General features: G+C 41.7%; 2 protein-coding genes and 2 pseudogenes across 2 annotated transcripts; 2 read left to right on the top strand and 2 right to left on the bottom strand.

The window, feature by feature from the left end:
* Positions 1-206: 206 nt before the first annotated feature.
* On the top strand, positions 207-3,785 carry LOC120018171 (vacuolar protein sorting-associated protein 26B-like). Its single transcript, XM_038961219.1, has 6 exons — positions 207-967; positions 1,112-1,268; positions 1,567-1,731; positions 1,933-2,108; positions 2,202-2,344; positions 2,557-3,785. The coding sequence occupies exons 1-6, from the start codon at positions 745-747 to the stop codon at positions 2,692-2,694; spliced, it is 1,002 nt and encodes a 333-aa protein (XP_038817147.1). The 5' UTR covers positions 207-744; the 3' UTR covers positions 2,695-3,785.
* Positions 3,786-3,945: 160 nt separating this feature from the next.
* On the bottom strand, positions 3,946-6,360 carry LOC120018173 (thymocyte nuclear protein 1-like). The gene is made up of 7 exons (XM_038961220.1): positions 5,825-6,360; positions 5,594-5,644; positions 5,239-5,453; positions 4,708-4,869; positions 4,527-4,622; positions 4,231-4,381; positions 3,946-4,120 (listed from the first exon to the last, which is right to left on the bottom strand). The coding sequence occupies exons 2-7, from the start codon at positions 5,640-5,642 to the stop codon at positions 4,074-4,076; spliced, it is 720 nt and encodes a 239-aa protein (XP_038817148.1). The 5' UTR covers positions 5,643-5,644; positions 5,825-6,360; the 3' UTR covers positions 3,946-4,073.
* A 901-nt stretch (positions 6,361-7,261) lies between these two features.
* Positions 7,262-8,247, bottom strand: LOC120018172 (annotated as a pseudogene).
* Positions 8,248-13,280: 5,033 nt separating this feature from the next.
* Positions 13,281-15,951, top strand: LOC120018528 (annotated as a pseudogene).
* The last annotated feature ends 924 nt before the right edge of the window (positions 15,952-16,875 follow it).

Raw genomic sequence — 16,875 nt, 5'->3', positions numbered from 1 at the left:
TCAGGAACTGTTGTAAAATGTTAATTGTTCATTCGTTGTAGTGCAAGAAATGGATACTGTTATATGCTTACTTCATTTTGTCAATAAAGACATAACATAAGTAACTGTATTTACTGTATTGTTGGGACTTTTTATTTGCAATTGACTACAGAAGAGTTGAACCTCTATTTTGAAAAATAATGCAGTCAACCAGACGACCCCGGAAGTGCAAAAACATAGGAAATGATCGCTTGCAACATTATGCTATTTCAGGAAAGATACAATTTAACAATTCAGTGCGAATAAAATTCTGAAGGAAACAATCAAGACTCACCACATTGTTAATCGGTTTCGATGAATGACGGATACATCTTGAGTTCGAGGGAAACGCAACATTCTTCAGTGTTTGTAGATATCACCATGCTTTGTAGTATTTAGGCTATTTATGTAATCGATAGGGATACGAAGATATGGTGCCGTATGTGTAATTGAATTGAATTTGAGAAGAGATACAAAGGTAAAATAACGCCTACATTTGCATATTTTTCGAGACCTCTCAGAAATACTACGTTCTGTGATCATTTCTGGTAACAAACAAGTTGGTGTTTTTGCACTTTCCGTCATTTCGAATGAACTACTGCATTTACTTTAGTAAGAAATAGGGCACTGAAAGTGTCACCTAAATTGGTCTTTAAAGATCTGTTCATGTTCAGATCCGATAAATCTTAACCTTGTTCATAAAACGGCACAGAAAAGAACACAAACATGAGTTTCTTCAGTTTTGGCCAAAGTGCAGAAATTGATGTAGTTCTGACTGATGCTGAGACGAGAAAGAAGGCCGAACATAAGACTGAAGATGGGAAGAAGGACAAATATTTCCTATTTTATGACGGGGAGACTGTGTCTGGAAAGATCAACGTTACACTGAAGAACCCTGGGAAAAGACTGGAACATCAAGGGATCAAAATCGAATTTGTAGGCCAGATTGGTGAGTATACATCTTAGTTACATCCCTTTTCTGTTGGACTTTTTGATCAACAACAGTAGTGTCATATGTGCCAATACGCCTAGATGCATTCTTCTATGAGGGAGTGATTCTATTGCGATGTGTATACCTGTCCTTCCTTCACAGAGCTGTACTACGACAGAGGAAACCATCATGAGTTTGTCTCCCTGGTGAAAGATCTTGCAAGGCCTGGAGAGCTTACTCAGTCACAGACCTTCGACTTTGAGTTCACCCATGTTGAGAAGCCCTATGAGACCTACACAGGCCAGAATGTGAAGCTGCGGTAAGGAAACATGCAGCCTGAACATTCTCTGCCAAAATAACTATTACTTTATGGCTCACTCTTTAACCCAAGTTCACCTTTGACCTGTCAGTCATGTGCCTAGCACTACTTCCTCATCAAGAGTAATGTTTGTGTGCTTCACATGCTCAAATGCATTGCATTACACACACAAATCATAATTACTGGTTATGATAATGACTATCTTCTTTTATAGCCTCAGGATGCAATGAGGATATGTTGTTGGATAACATCTGAGATTACAGCAGATTTGCTCAGTGTCTGTTGGTTGTACTTGCAGGTATTTTCTGCGTGCCACGGTGAGCAGGAGACTGAATGACATCAGTAAAGAGATGGATATTGTGGTGCACACACTCAGCACGTACCCAGAGCTCAACTCGTCAATAAAAATGGAAGTTGGGATTGAAGACTGTCTCCACATTGAGTTTGAGTACAACAAATCCAAGTAAGGGTGAAATAGATTTTTAAAAATTCAACACCCTCAGTCACCTAATTTTTAAAAACTCAATTTACAAAATAACAAAATGCCACCACCTCTAGTCACAGGAACATGCAGAAACCATCGTAGTTTAGAACCTTTCCTTTGACTATGTATTGTATTTTTGTGTTATAGCAGCCCTGTGACGATCTCTCCTGTCTTCTACAGGTACCACCTGAAAGACGTAATTGTGGGTAAGATCTACTTCCTGCTGGTGCGGATTAAGATAAAGCACATGGAGATTGACATCATCAAACGGGAGACAACTGGCACCGGTCCTAGTGTATACCATGAAAATGACACCATCGCCAAATATGAGATCATGGATGGGGCTCCTGTCCGAGGTAAAGGATATAGTGAAGTGGATTGTATGCTTTTGAAAATGGCAATGCTCAACTACCCATCAGGTCTGACTGAGTGTTTTTATTATGTTTAAGGAGAGTCAATTCCAATCCGGTTGTTTCTGGCTGGCTATGAGATGACCCCCACCATGCGAGACATTAATAAGAAGTTCTCTGTGCGTTACTACCTTAACCTGGTGCTGATTGATGAGGAGGAGAGACGCTACTTCAAACAGCAGGTATGGAACAGGGGCTTCTGATGGGTAATTGTTAGCAGTGATCCCAGATAAAATGATGTGCCCTTAGAGGGAATTTATCAGGTGTCAGGTTCAACATGGTGTATCCACTGTGCTGCACTTTATATATTGCATTCCTATCTAGCATTAAATGTGTCCCTATGGAAATTTGTTAGTGATTAAGACAATGAGCTCAAGACCACTTCCTTCTCCAGGAAATCACACTGTGGAGGAAAGGGGATGTGGTGAGGAAGAGCATGTCGAGCCAGGCCACCATCGGAGCCCAGCGGTTCGAGGGCTCAGCCAGTTCCGAGAGCGCTCTGGAGAAGGCGGCGAGGGAGGACAGCGGCTAAAGCTGCCTCCACTCATTCTCCTCACAGAAGGAAAAGAAGTGGGGGCACCTGTCAGCTCACATGATCACTGATAAAGTAGCCCTGTTTATTAGGGCTGCTGAATAAAGGGATAAAGGAAAGATTAAGGGAAGACTGGAGGATGAGGCATTGCAGGGGCCTAAAATTCCGCTGCAGGTCAACTCTCTCAATACACATATCCAGTGAAAGCAAAGCCGGCCACTTGTTTAGATCTCCCCCTGTGCGTGATACCCTAAAATGTAATATTATACTCTGTCTTCTTCAAATGATCAACTTTCTTCGTCAAAGTACATTTCTAGCTTTAGCTTTATATATGAATGGATTCTAACTCCGTATACAAAACTGTATTGTCATAGGGAGTTGAAGTCCTGAGTAACAGTGATGCATTTTGAAAACATTCCATACTCAGTCAAATGCATTCCTGACATTTTGATGTGGTCTGTCATAATGAAATCTGAAATTCTAACTTTGCACTGATTATATGTATCCATTGCTCCTCCACATACACATGCTCTCAGTCCTTGTGTAATGATTGCACAGTGAGATCATTGGAAGGTTTCTATTGCATTGTAAGTGTTATCTAATTTCTTTGTTGAGTGAGAGGGCTGGATAAATGATTACTTACCCATTAATTTGTAAATCCTTCAAATAAGAGCCATTGAATCTCTCACCCACTTATGCCGTTAAACCGTCATACAGTGAATAGCATTCAGATGGTGCCACAATATGACCATTACATTCACCTGCGTTACCTAAGCATTCCAATAGTGTTAGGCAGGGATTTTAAGTGCTTGTATTTGAGGTCTGATAGTAAGGAGTCTTCTGTATCTTCCATGTTAGAGACTTGAAATGTTGTGCCTAAGTGTATCAATCTAGCAAATGAAATTTTGTTGACTCAATATGTTTAACACATCTTTTAGCCTTAGGTTTTCCTGTATTTTTTGTGCTCTAATCTATAACCCCTTTCCCCAAAACTTAAATACATTTGCCAAATGCCTTGTTATCCACAGACACGTTTTGGTATAGAAATAAGTTAATGTGTACATGCACCTGATAAATATTTCACTGATGGATTGATTGCCTTTACTCTTGGAAATGAAAATTCTGCATGTTTAGACTGAAATGATCCCCTTTAGACAGTGAAGGCAAATACATGAACTGTCATAATAGTATAAACAAACCTCTTTAATATTAGAAATAAACTCCAGGCTGTCTCTTGACAAACACAGAAACCTTGAGACAATTTCCATTTAATACAAGCACAATGGTTCAATAGACCTCACCTACAGTCAACATATTAGCAGCAGCATCATCATACACAAGACAGGAAAACTTCTCTCCAGGTCATCTTGTCAAAATCTTCACAGTGGGTCATTGTCCTCTAAACTCAGGACAAATTCAAATTCCTCTGAGAAAAAAATAAAAAATGTATGATTTTACTTACACAAAAGCTTTGTAAACCATGATGAGGTGGCAATTTGACAACCATATTACTCAGTGTCACTGATCTCCACGTACCACTGGTGAGGGGCTGGACAGACAGCCTAGCCCTGGTGAAGAGAGACATGCCATTCAGGGACCCGCCTTTGGTCTTGTGCTGCAGGTGGATCTTCTTCAACTCAGACAGAGGAATGAAGCGCTTTAACATCCTCTCAAACTGGACATCAACCTGGCAGTCAAACATGAAACAAGCCAGCAGAGCACTAGTACAGTTTAAATTGGATTGCGATAAAAAGCCCGTTACATATCAGTGATGTATCTTGATCTCAAGCCATTTGGAACACAAACAAATGTGAACATGAAAACATTCATACCATACTCCATTTGGGGTTGTCTGCCTTGCTGGAGGCGTCGTAATGGACATCTTTCTTGTCAAACTGAGTGTGGTCCACATAGGACTCCTTTACAATCTGGAAAAGAGAAAGCAGGTGAGAGGCACCATACCTGAAACACAGTGTATATTACAAACAGAAATAAGAACAGGTAGAGGCTCACCTTCATAACTCCAGCTATTCCAGGCTCCTTGCAGTTGCTGTGGTAGAAGAATGCATGCTGCCCCTCTTTCATGTCTCGCATGAAGTTACGGGCTTGGTAGTTCCGAACACCATCCCAACACCCAGTTTGGTTGGGAAGAGTCTTCAAATCCTCGATCCCAAACTGTGACATAGTAAAAGTAAGTAAGCCATAACGACCCATAGGGCAGGAGCCCATCTCTTGTTTCTGTATATCGTTAGGCAGCTTGATGTATAAGTATACACCCAGAACAGGATGCTAGTCTGTCGCAGGGAATTACTCCCAATCCATTCCATTTATGCTGAAAGTTAAGCAGATGCATTGGGTCCCATTTTTTTAACCCCCAACCTTCCAATCTAAGGGTGGACACATTAACCACAAAGCCTCTGAGTTGGTAACAACTGTGACATGGAATAGCCTAGATATCATTTATCCTGAACAAGACATCACTATTGAGCAACAACAGGTCTTGACACAGATGACACCATCCTATTATTAAGCAGAATAGAATACCTTGACATCTATGCCATTTTCCAAGCGGCTCTCTGGCTCTGACTTCATCAGCCAGTGACAATACTGTGGTTGTTCAGGTGATTTTTTTGCCTTTGAACTCTCCTGTTTTCCAGTCTTTCCTGAACCTGAAGCTTTCCTCTTCCCCCTGACTGCCTGACCAACCTCCAATGGGGAGTCCTCACTGTGGGCATTAGTTTTTGTCTCTTCATCGTTGCCTGTGTAATACATCCCCTTATTAATAGCCATTCTAAAATCAAATCATTGTGGTTGTAAAGTGAGTGTGAAACAGTGTCAGGGATGTTGAAAAATCTTGCAATGTCATTCAGTGCAAAGAAATGTGAACGCTTTTACTTACTGGATTGTAGTGTTCTTGTGGTTCCACGGGTTCTCATTTTAGGTGCCATGCCTGAGAGATGAAGCAATAACGTTAGTGGTTTGGCTTGGAAGAACTAGAATCTTCAAGTCCCATTCCAATGATATCTAACCATTGGTGCGTGACAGTAGGTGACATTTGATTTACAGCAACAAAAAAAGAACGTGTTTCATTAAATCAGTTAATTATGAGGAGGATTGCATTGTTACTTACTGGTACGTTGTAAAGATGCAAATCGAAGTGGTCGGAAACATAAAACTCAGAACACTGCAAAAAGAAGGACTCTGAATGACGAAGAACTCCCGCGCTAGTGGCTACGTCAAAAGCATATGATGTAGAAACAATTCGCTTTAGTTTGTTTATCTGTTTAGGCCCCCTTAATGTATCTGGTTTAGGCAAGCAATTGACCTTAGGGTATATTTCGGTGGTTAATCAAATTACGAGAAAAATGTGCCCTTTCCTGAAAAAGTATAGAAGAAAACTAAGCAAGCACCCCAATATAACAACTACACGTATCTTGCGTAATGGAACTACATTTCCCAACAGCAGCGTGATATAACCAATAACTAACATGGCGGCCATGGGAACGTTATCTAGAGTTGTCAGACTGAGTTCTGCATCGGCAGAAGTCGGCGGTTAATATTTAACAGCACACAGAGACGAGGAATAGCTCAGCACACAGAGACGAGGAATAGCTTCGTGTATTGACCGTAAGCATTTTGGGTTTCAAAATCGTTGGTAGTGTAATGAAACAGCAGGGAGCAGGTCTCGAACCCTCGACCTCCTAGCCCGAGGTCCGGCGCGCTATCGACTGTGCCGCAAAAGCATGCTCGAGCGGCAGAGTCGATTTCCGCGCTTATAAACACAGGGTCGTTACACTACTCCCTCCTTTCAAAGAGCGCGTCCTCGCGCTAGCTTGCGACTTTACGTCTTACAGGAACGCGCTCACCGGCCAAGCACACGCACTGTCGTGGATGCGAGGTCCGATCACTTCCGACACCAATGTAATGAAACAGCAGGGAGCAGGTCTCGAACCCTCGACCTCCTAGCCCGAGGTCCGGCGCGCTATCGACTGTGCCGCAAAAGCATGCTCGAGCGGCAGAGTCGATTTCCGCGCTTATAAACACAGGGTCGTTACAGTAGAGTAATGCAGACTTGCACTACTAACCATCTGACGCGTTAGCTTAGTTGGGATGAGCTGAAAAGCTCTCTAAACTAGCTAACGTTAGCTGAGTAACGTTACTGTAACGTTAGTAGGTAACTGACTGCAGATACCGTTAGTGTTTTGTTTTTCATTGCCTAGTGTGCATTTTCCAGCAATGCATTCCTACTTAAGTACTAGTTACGGTAGTCATATTGACCACAGTTAGTAACGACAGACAGTAACAACTAACGTTATACTACCTAAGTAGTAATGTAACCTCTGGTGGTCAAGTTGTACTCAATCGTTATTTTGAAGCCAAAGTAGTCGTGTTGCTACAGTATTTAAAAAATATATATTTATTTTATTTATTGAATGAAACCTGACAAGATTTTATTTTACACCATTGGCATTTCATCGACCTACAAGGTTTCACTTTGTACAATTGGCAGAAAAAAACTTCCGCAATAACAAAGGATTAACCATAGGTTAATTTGGTGTAACATGGCCACTCACCCTCAGAGCAACTGAACATGATTTCTTCCATGAAACAGGTCGTTATATCCATTCAGTCAGTTGAGTTCATTAGTCCACACACCTTAACAATGTTCCTGAAGTTGTGGGTATACATTCTACTAGCTCTGCACCAATGATGTCATGGATGTGGTACTTGATCTGGAATTTAATCTGTGAGTTGAGACTAAGTTATATTTGGATGTCTTAACCATGCCCACTACAGCTTTACGACCCTGTATTAGGTACTTGGTGAATCTGACAATTGGGGATAGAGAGCTACCAGCATCCCTGTCAGAACCCACGACTTCACCAGTTGCGTTCTCTGAGCCTGTGAAGAGAAACTCCTTGAGCATTTTGTCTTTGTTGAATCTCAGGTTGTTGCAGAAGGTCAGCACTTTCTCCAGGAACTTCTCCACTGTGCCCAGTGTCCATCTCCCCTCCTCCCTGGCCAGGACTTTAGCCTTATAGTCTGCAGCGAACACCAACCCAAAGACCTCAGCATCAAAGCCCAGCTGGAACATCAACACCTCCCCTATTCCCTCAAGTCACTCAGCTGCATGTCCACTTGGGTCCAACCATTGTGTATAGTTGGTGTTTCAGGATAATTTGTGGAAGGGCGTCATTGAAGAGTTTGCGTGAGAATAATGTTATATGGTCCCGCAGGTCGGCTTTGACGTCCGGTGGTCCCTCTTCTCCATTGTTGACAGCACCAAACTGCTTCTCATTGCCAACTCTTCGTTTCTTCACTTTAAACGTGTCTGGTATAAGGCCCTGTTTTCTGTTCATAACTGACATAAAGTAATCATTGCTGTAGCAACTCCTCGTCAAACAAGATTTTCAAATAGTTTTTATGTTGATGTATTTTAACAGTATGAATTTTGAGATTGCATGCTGGTGTACAGGCAGGCCTGCTTAAGGACAGCCACTTGAATCGTATTGGTCAGCCATGGCTCCTTTCGACCTTTCTGAGGCAGGGGTGTGTGTACTATGCCCCCGTCTTTTTTTTTTATATATATATTTTTTTATTTCACCTTTATTTAACCAGGTAGGCCAGTTGAGAACAAGTTCTCATTTACAACTGCGGCCTGGCCAAGATAAAGCAAAGCAGTGTGAAAAAACAACAACAACACAGAGTTACACATAAACAAACGTACAGTCAATAACACAATAGAAAAATCTATGTACGGTGTTTGCAAATGTAGAAGATTAGGGAGGTAAGGCAATAAATAGGCCGTAGAGGCAAACTAATTACAATTTAGCATTAACACTGGAATGATAGATGTGCAGATGATGATGTGCAAGTAGAGATTCTGGGGTGCAAAAGAGCAAGAGGATAAGTAACAATATGGGGATGAGGTAGTTGGGTGTGCTATTTACAGATTGGCTGTGTACAGGTACAGTGATCGGTAAGCTGCTCTGACAGCTGATGCTTAAAGTTAGAGAGGGAGATATGTCTCCAGCTTCATTGAATTTTGAAATTCGTTCTAGTCATTGGCAGCAGAGAACTGGAAGGAAAGGCGGCCAAAGCAAGTGTTGGCTTTGGGGGTGACCAGTGAAATATACCTGCTTTAGCGTGTGCTACGGGTGGGTGTTGCTATGGTGACCAGTGAGCTGAGATAAGGCGGGGCTTTACCTAGCATAGACTTATAGATGACCTGGAGCCAGTGGGTTTGGCAACGAATATGTAGTGAGGGCCAGCCAACGTGAGCATACAGGTCACAGTGGTGGGTAGTATATGGGGCTTTGGTGACAAAACGGATGGCACTGTGATAGACTACATCCAGTTTACTGAGTAGAGTGTTGGAGGCTATTTTGTAAATGACATCGCCGAAGTCAAGGATCGGCAGGATAGTCAGTTTTACGAGAGTATGTTTGGCAGCATGAGTGAAGGAGGCTTTGTTGCGAAATAGGAAGCCGATTCTAGATTTAACTTTGGATTGGAGATGTTTTAATATGATTCTGGAAGGAGAGTTTACAGTCTAACCAGACACCTAGGTATTTGTAGTTGTCCACATATTCTAAATCAGAACCATCCAGAGTAGTGATGCTAGTCGGGTGGGAGGGTGCGGGCAGCAATCGGTTGAAGAGCATGCAATTAGTTTTACTTGCATTTAAAAGCAGTTGGAGGCCTCGGAAGGAGTTTTGTATGGCATTGAAGCTTGATTGGAGGTTTGTTAGCACAGTGTCCAAAGAAGGGCCAGATGTATACAGAATGGTGTCGTCTGCGTAGAGGTGGATCAGAGAATCACCAGCAACAAGAGCGACATCATTGATATACACTGCTCAAAAAAATAAAGGGAACACTTAAACAACACAATGTAACTCCAAGTCAATCACACTTCTGTGAAATCAAACTGTCCACTTAGGAAGCAACACTGATTGACAATAAATTTCACATGCTGTTGTGCAAATGGAATAGACAAAAGGTGGAAATTATAGGCAATTAGCAAGACACCCCCAATAAAGGAGTGATTCTGCAGGTGGTGACCACAGACCACTTCTCAGTTCCTATGCTTCCTGGCTGATGTTTTGGTCACTTTTGAATGCTGGCGGTGCTTTCACTCTAGTGGTAGCATGAGACGGAGTCTACAACCCACACAAGTGGCTCAGGTAGTGCAGCTCATCCAGGATGGCACATCAATGCGAGCTGTGGCAAGAAGGTTTGCTGTGTCTGTCAGCGTAGTGTCCAGAGCATGGAGGCGCTACCAGGAGACAGGCCAGTACATCAGGAGACGTGGAGGAGGCCGTAGGAGGGCAACAACCCAGCAGCAGGACCGCTACCTCCGCCTTTGTGCAAGGAGGAGCACTGCCAGAGCCCTGCAAAAAGAGAGGAGTTGCCATATTTATACAATAAAACCTTTTTCCATAACGTTATCGAGCCAATTAAGAAGGAATATCGTAGTAACTTTTATAACGACGTTTGAAGCAAAATTGTTAATAATAATTGTGAGCTATGTATGACATGACGTAATAAAGGAATTTGAAGATGTCGCAACAGAAAAGATAATTTCCCCTTAAACTCGTCAGATATTTTTTTTTATCAATGGATGTCGATTTAACTAATTTGACTGCTATGATAAGGCACAAGGCGGTATGGTATATGGCCAATATACCACGATACACGGAGTGCTTGGATACATTTGTTAGCCTTGGTATATTGGCCGTATACCACAAACCCCGGGGGTGCGTTATTGCTATTATAAACTGGTTACCATAATTGTATTTTTTTTGTCATACCCGTGGTATATGGTCTGATCTATATCATGGCTTTCAGACAATCCGCATTCAGGGCTTGAATCAGGTTAATGTTTGTAAATAAATCCCCTTTGCTTATGTGTTTAACTATAGATAAATCCAAAAGGAGAGTTTGAGTGATGAAAGTTGGACAGAGGATCTCAATCTCCGAGCAAGAAACACTTGGAAGAACATAAAGTAATGTTAGGCTATTTTCTGGAAATTGTGCTATTATGTGCCAGATGTTAAGACTATAACATTTTATAAATGGCCCATTTGCAAGATTGACTTGTCATTTCAATAGGCATAGGCCTACAGACTAAAATCTGGGTTTACAAAAGTATTCATCCATCTTGGTGTTTTTCCTATTTTGTTGCATTACAACCTGTAATTTAAATGGATTTGTATTTGTATTTCATGTAATAAACATACACAAAATAGTCCAAATTGGTGAAGTGAAATGAAAAAAACTGAAAAGTGGTGCGTGCATATGTATTCACCCCATTTGCTATGAAGCCCCTAAATAAGATCTGGTGCAACCAATTACCATCAGAAGTCACATAATTAGTTAGATTGTACACAGGTGGACTTTATTTAAGTGCCACATGATCTCAGGTTAGAAAGGTATCAGAGTCTGTAACACCACTAAGCAAGCGGCACCATGAAGACCTAGGAGCTCTCCAAACAGGTCAGGGACAAAGTTGTGGAGAAGTACAGATCAGGGTTGGGTTCTAAAAAAAATTATCCAAAACTTTGAACATCCCACGGAGCACCATTAAATCCATTATTAAAAAATTGAAAGAATATGGCACCACAATAAACCTACCAAGAGAGGGCCGGCCACCAAAACTCACAGACCAGGCTGTTACGTTCCCCAGTTTCTGTGTTGTAGTTTGTGTATTTGAGTGTGTGTTTCAGGAGATGGCTTCCTGAATTCTCCCCAAGCAGCTGATTGTTCAGCCCCATTGATGATTGGAGCTGACCCCGCCCCCTCAAGTTACAGCTGTATCCCATTAGACTCCTTCTCCAGCTATAAAAACCAGTGTTCTGTTGCTCAGAAAAAGAGATCATAACTGGGAGATCATTGCTGAGAGAGGAGGCTGAGGGTGATATACTGTGTTGGTTGTTCTCAGAGGGAGATGATTAGTGTGACCTGTATTGGTTATGTCTTTTGTGTGTCAATAGGATGCAGTGTTTTGATTATTGAAATTGTTTGGATAATTCTGTTTCATTTGTTCCCAGGGGGGAAGGGGAAGGCACCTAGGGAGTGCTTAGGCAAGAGGCCTGCGGGCATACATATACCCGTAGTATATTCACTGTCTAGGCACACTAGGTAAGACCTGGGCGTACCACCCCCTGTATTTTGGTTAGCGCACCAGGTGATGCTAAGTTAGGTAAGTAGTGGGTAGGCAGGTAAGGTAGGAGAGGGGGCTTTGATATTTACTTTCTTTGCTTTGGTTCCATCCAGCCCCTTTTCCCCATATTACCGTGTGAAGGAATACATTCCTAGTAAACGGTAAATTCTCTGCTTTTGTCATCCTTACTCACACCTACAGTCCATACCTCTTTCATTTCACGGGGAGTTGAGTTGTAGCAGGGTGTTGCGTTCCCTCTTAGAGGTGTGCGTAACACAGGCAAGGAGGGCATTGATCAGGGAGACAACAAAGAGACCAAAGATAACCCTGAAGGAGCTGCAAAGCTCCACAGCGGAGATTGGAGTATCTGTCCATAGGACCACTAAGCTGTACACTCCACAGAGCTGGGCTTTACGGAAGAGAAAAAATGTCATTGCTTAAAGAAAAAAATAAGCAAACACGTTTGGTGTTTGCCAAAAGGCATGTGGGAGACTCCCCAAACATATGGAAGAAGGTACTCGGGTCAGATGAGACCTAAATTGAGCTTTTTGGCCATCAAGGAAAATGCTATGTCTGGTGCAAACCCAACACCTCTCATCACCCTGAGAACACCGTCCCCACACTGAAGCATGGTGGTGGCAGCATCATGCTGTGGGGATGTTTTTCATAGGCAGGGACTGGGAAACTGGTCAGAATTGAAGAAATGATGGATGGCGCTAAATACAAGGAAATCCTCGAGGGAAACCTGTTTGTCTTCCAGAGATTTGAGACTGAGACAGAGGTTCACCTTCCAGCAGGACAATGACCCTAAGCATACTGCTAAAGAAGCAATTGAGTGGTTTAAGGGGAAACATTTAAATGTCTTGGAATGGCCTAGTCAAAGCCCAGACCTCAATCCAATTGAGAATCTGTGGTATGACTTAGATTGCTGTACACCAGCAGAACAAACTGCTGGATATACTCTGCGTGCAGTGAACGCAAGTGAAGTGACACAATTTCCCTAGTTAATATTGCCTGCTAACATGAATTTCTTTCAACTAAATATGCAGGTTTAAAAAATATACTTCTGTGTATTGATTTTAAGAAAGGCATTGATGCTTATGGTTAGGTATATTTGTGCAATGATTGTGCTTTTTTCGCGAATGTGCTTAAATCATCCCCCGTTTGGCGAAGTAGGCTGTGATTCAATAATAAATTAACAGGCACCGCATTGATTATATGCAATGCAGGACAAGCTAGTAATATCATCAACTGTGTAGTTAACTAGTGATTATGTGAAGATTGATTGTTTTTATAAAGATAAGTTTAATATTAGCTAGCAACTTTCCATGCTGCACTCGCGTAACAGGTGGTCAGCCTGCCATGCAGTTTCCTTGTGGAATGCAATGTAATCGGCGTCCAAAAAGGCCGATTACCGATTTGTTATGAAAACTTGAGTACGGGGTGTTCATTAATGGATGCTTATTTCTGTGCAGCATGTGTAACTGGATGATTGACACCTTCAGCAACACTGAGCAGAGGGAGAAGTTCTGCCCTGAGCTTTGTACGATGGACAAGTTTGCCTCTTATTGTCTCACTGAACCAGGTTGGTATTTTGTCTTAATCTTTCTAGTATGTGATAGTGTGTCATGCATTGACACCATGAACCTGTATAATGTGGTTATGAAGCAGTTTTATTTCTGAATCTTTTTGTCTTATTGAATCTCATTTCACATTTCAGGCAGTGGCAGTGATGCTGCTTCGTTACTCACTACTGCAAAGTTGGAAGGAGACCATTATATCCTCAATGGTTCCAAGGTACTGTTTTTAATTCATAGCTGATAGAATAAATAGTGATATAAAGTGGAAGTTCCTGTCTCACTGTGTATGTGTCTTACTGCAGGCCTTCATCAGTGGAGGAGGAGTCACAGACGTGTACATAGTAATGTGTCGGACGGGAGGGAAAGGTCCCAAGGGGATCTCCTGTGGTGGTGGAGAAAGACACTCCAGGACTCAGCTTTGGCAAGAAGAAGGAGAAAAAGGTAGCTGGCATTTGATTGATGTTGATATTGTCTTAAATTGGTCATTTTGAATACAATCATTATGTCTTATAAACTGTAAAGCAGGAACCTACAAACTTACATGGTCTGTAGTTCATGTCCAAGTGAAGCCATGTCCACAAGTGGGCATAGTTGAGTCATAGTCATGTTGAAGCCCTGAGGGATGCAGTGATTCTCCAACTGAGGCCTCTATTCTCTCTCCAGGTGGGATGGAACTCTCAGCCAACTAGAGCAGTGATCTTAGAGGACTGCCACGTCTCAGTGACCAGTCGGCTGGGTCAGGAGGGACAGGGCTTCAACATTGCTATGAGAGGCCTGAACGGAGGCAGGATCAATATTGGTGAGATGGCACCAGATTTACCTTTTGTTTCAATGATTATTTGATGGCCATCTATATATTTCTCTCAAGTCGGTTTTGCTTAACCCATTTTATTCACAGGTTTTGAAAACACAACCAATGCTCAGGTGTCAGCTACATTAAATTACATTGGGTTTATCTGCCTGCAGCCTCTTGTTTTCTTGGGGCGGCCCATGCATGTGTACAGCTGGCGAGAGTTCACCTGTTAGTACGCAAGCAGTTTGGGTACTCTCCAACAACCAGGTAAGCATCCCATCAAGTCTACGGCTTTGAATTGGGAAAGACCTTTAGTAATCCAATAGGATATTTGATTCTGAGTTCCTGCAGTTTAAGTTGGCAGAGATGGCAACCAAGCTAGTGGCGTCATGTCTGTTGCTACCCTGGCACTGCAGGAGAGCAGGTCTGACGCTGTGTCCCTCTGCTCCATGGCCAAACTCTTTGTCACTTACGAGTGCTCCAACGTGAGTCAATATTATCTCTTAAAATGGTTCTTATGGATAGACCCCAAATAATTATGAAAATACTGTTATTTTAGTATTTACTGTAAAACTTCCATTAGCTATTAGCCTGGGCGTGTATTTGCTTAAACTGCAGCAGACTTGTTTTGACATGCAGGGATCAGTCATTCAACGCAAGGTAGAGATGCAGTGAAATTCCACTGCAGCAGACCTGCAAAATGCAGACAGTACACGATTAATTACACTTTTTTGGGACCCAGAGCTTATTATAGGCCAGTGTTTATTTGCTAAAATGTGAAATGATGCCCGGCCATTAAGAGACCAATGCTTGTTGGAGACTCAACATTTAATGGACGTTTTACAGTAAGTGGTCTCCTTTTGCACACTGGTAATGATGTGGACTATCAGATGTAGCTGGACATCTCTCTCACACACATCAGTATCTCTGCCCTCAACAGATCTGTAACCAGGCACTCCAGATGCATGGTGGATACAGTTACCTCAAAGACTACGCTGTTCAGCAGTATGTCCGGGACATCAGAGTACACCAGATACTGGAGGGTATGTATACACCTTGCTTACCATGACAAAGCTGTCCTTCTGAAATTCTGCTTTATAACAGATGGTTATCAGTATTTGAATGGTAATGCACACCTCTTTATAAACTTAGGCACTGTTGTTGCACTGACAAATTACTGACGTTTTACCCTTTTTATATTTCCTTTCTCTTTCAGGAAGAAATGAAGTGATGCGGATGATAATTGCCAGAAGTTTACTGTCAGTCTGGATAAATGTAATGCCATGGGCCATCCAAAAATTGACTTTCTCCTGTCTTGAAGGGATGGTGGTGGCAGCCATCATGTGGTGTTTGACTGTGACTGGATCCCTCAAGTGTCTTGAACTCACCCTCTTTTAAAGGGGGAAAATACTGTAGGCTAAAACTGTCATTAGGTCCTCCTGTCCTGTTTGCATGGAATTAAATAATGTTATGTAAACAAACATGTTTGGTTCTTGCAATAAAAAACAATGCATCTATATCAGATGGCTAGTTTGACATCATGGCCTCTCCTGCAAAGTGGCCTTTCATGTGTATTCAGTTATGATGGCAACATTTGAAACATGAGCAAGTTTGGTTCTCATGACAATTCCAGTTTAATCCTAAAACAAATGTATCTAGGCGGGTTGGATGACTGCAAAGTTTCATGTATGGTGTGTGTACTATAATATTTGGTGCTCAAATGTGACTGGATTATCAGTCATTTACACTCAAAATAAAACTGTCTGACAGCACTAGATAAGTTTAAATGTTGTGCATTTTCTCAGCTATGGTACTACATTACGATAAACCATGTTTTATTTAAAGTTTTAAAGATCCAATGCAGCTGTTTTCTCAATTTCAAATTATTTCTGGGTAACAATTATATACCTACTGTGATGGAAATTCTTGTTCGATGTGGAAAAAAATTGTTCTTACACTGAACGGCCATGATCATTTTCACAATTTCACAGTATTATTCCAACCTCAGAACACAGGAAAATCACATTTGACTGCACTGGGCCTTTGAGTTAAGGGAAAAATATTTAAAATGCAGGAATCTCAGCCATTGAACAAACATAAATGAATTATACATTCCAACTACCTAATTAAGATTAATATATTCTCTCAGTATACATGAATGTGATAAAACCACAATATTCTGTAATATAAGTCGTTCTTATTAGATAGATATACAAGTATGGGTCAACGCTTTGTCTTTAAACATTTCCAGTATTGAAATTCTATAAAATACCTGGATAGAGCATGTATGGCAGGTTTTACTGGAGTTGTAACAAATCAACATGAACAGTTGGCCTGAGAAGAAGACTGTCAAGGAGGACTAAGGGAGTGTGCTTTACTGCATATCAGGTATTTGCGTGTGTGTGTGAAGTTAAATGTTTAACCCATCTCTGGGCAGTGATGTGCTTTCAAGTGTCAACATGATGTGAGTTCATGAGCATGTTCTCTCCAGACAACACCTCCCTTATCAATGTCCATGTCAACATGTCATAACTGGCATATAACAAACAATTTTACACAATGTATATAAGTCAAACCTGTCAAATACAGTGCATTTGGAAAGCATTCAGACCTCGTGACTTTTTTCCACATTTTGTTATGTTACA

The sequence above is a fragment of the Salvelinus namaycush genome, chromosome 23, assembly GCF_016432855.1.
Source record: "Salvelinus namaycush isolate Seneca chromosome 23, SaNama_1.0, whole genome shotgun sequence".
Lineage (NCBI taxonomy): Eukaryota > Metazoa > Chordata > Actinopteri > Salmoniformes > Salmonidae > Salvelinus > Salvelinus namaycush.
The sequence above is the reverse complement of the archived record's forward strand: the minus strand, read 5'-3'. Positions and strand labels throughout refer to the sequence as shown.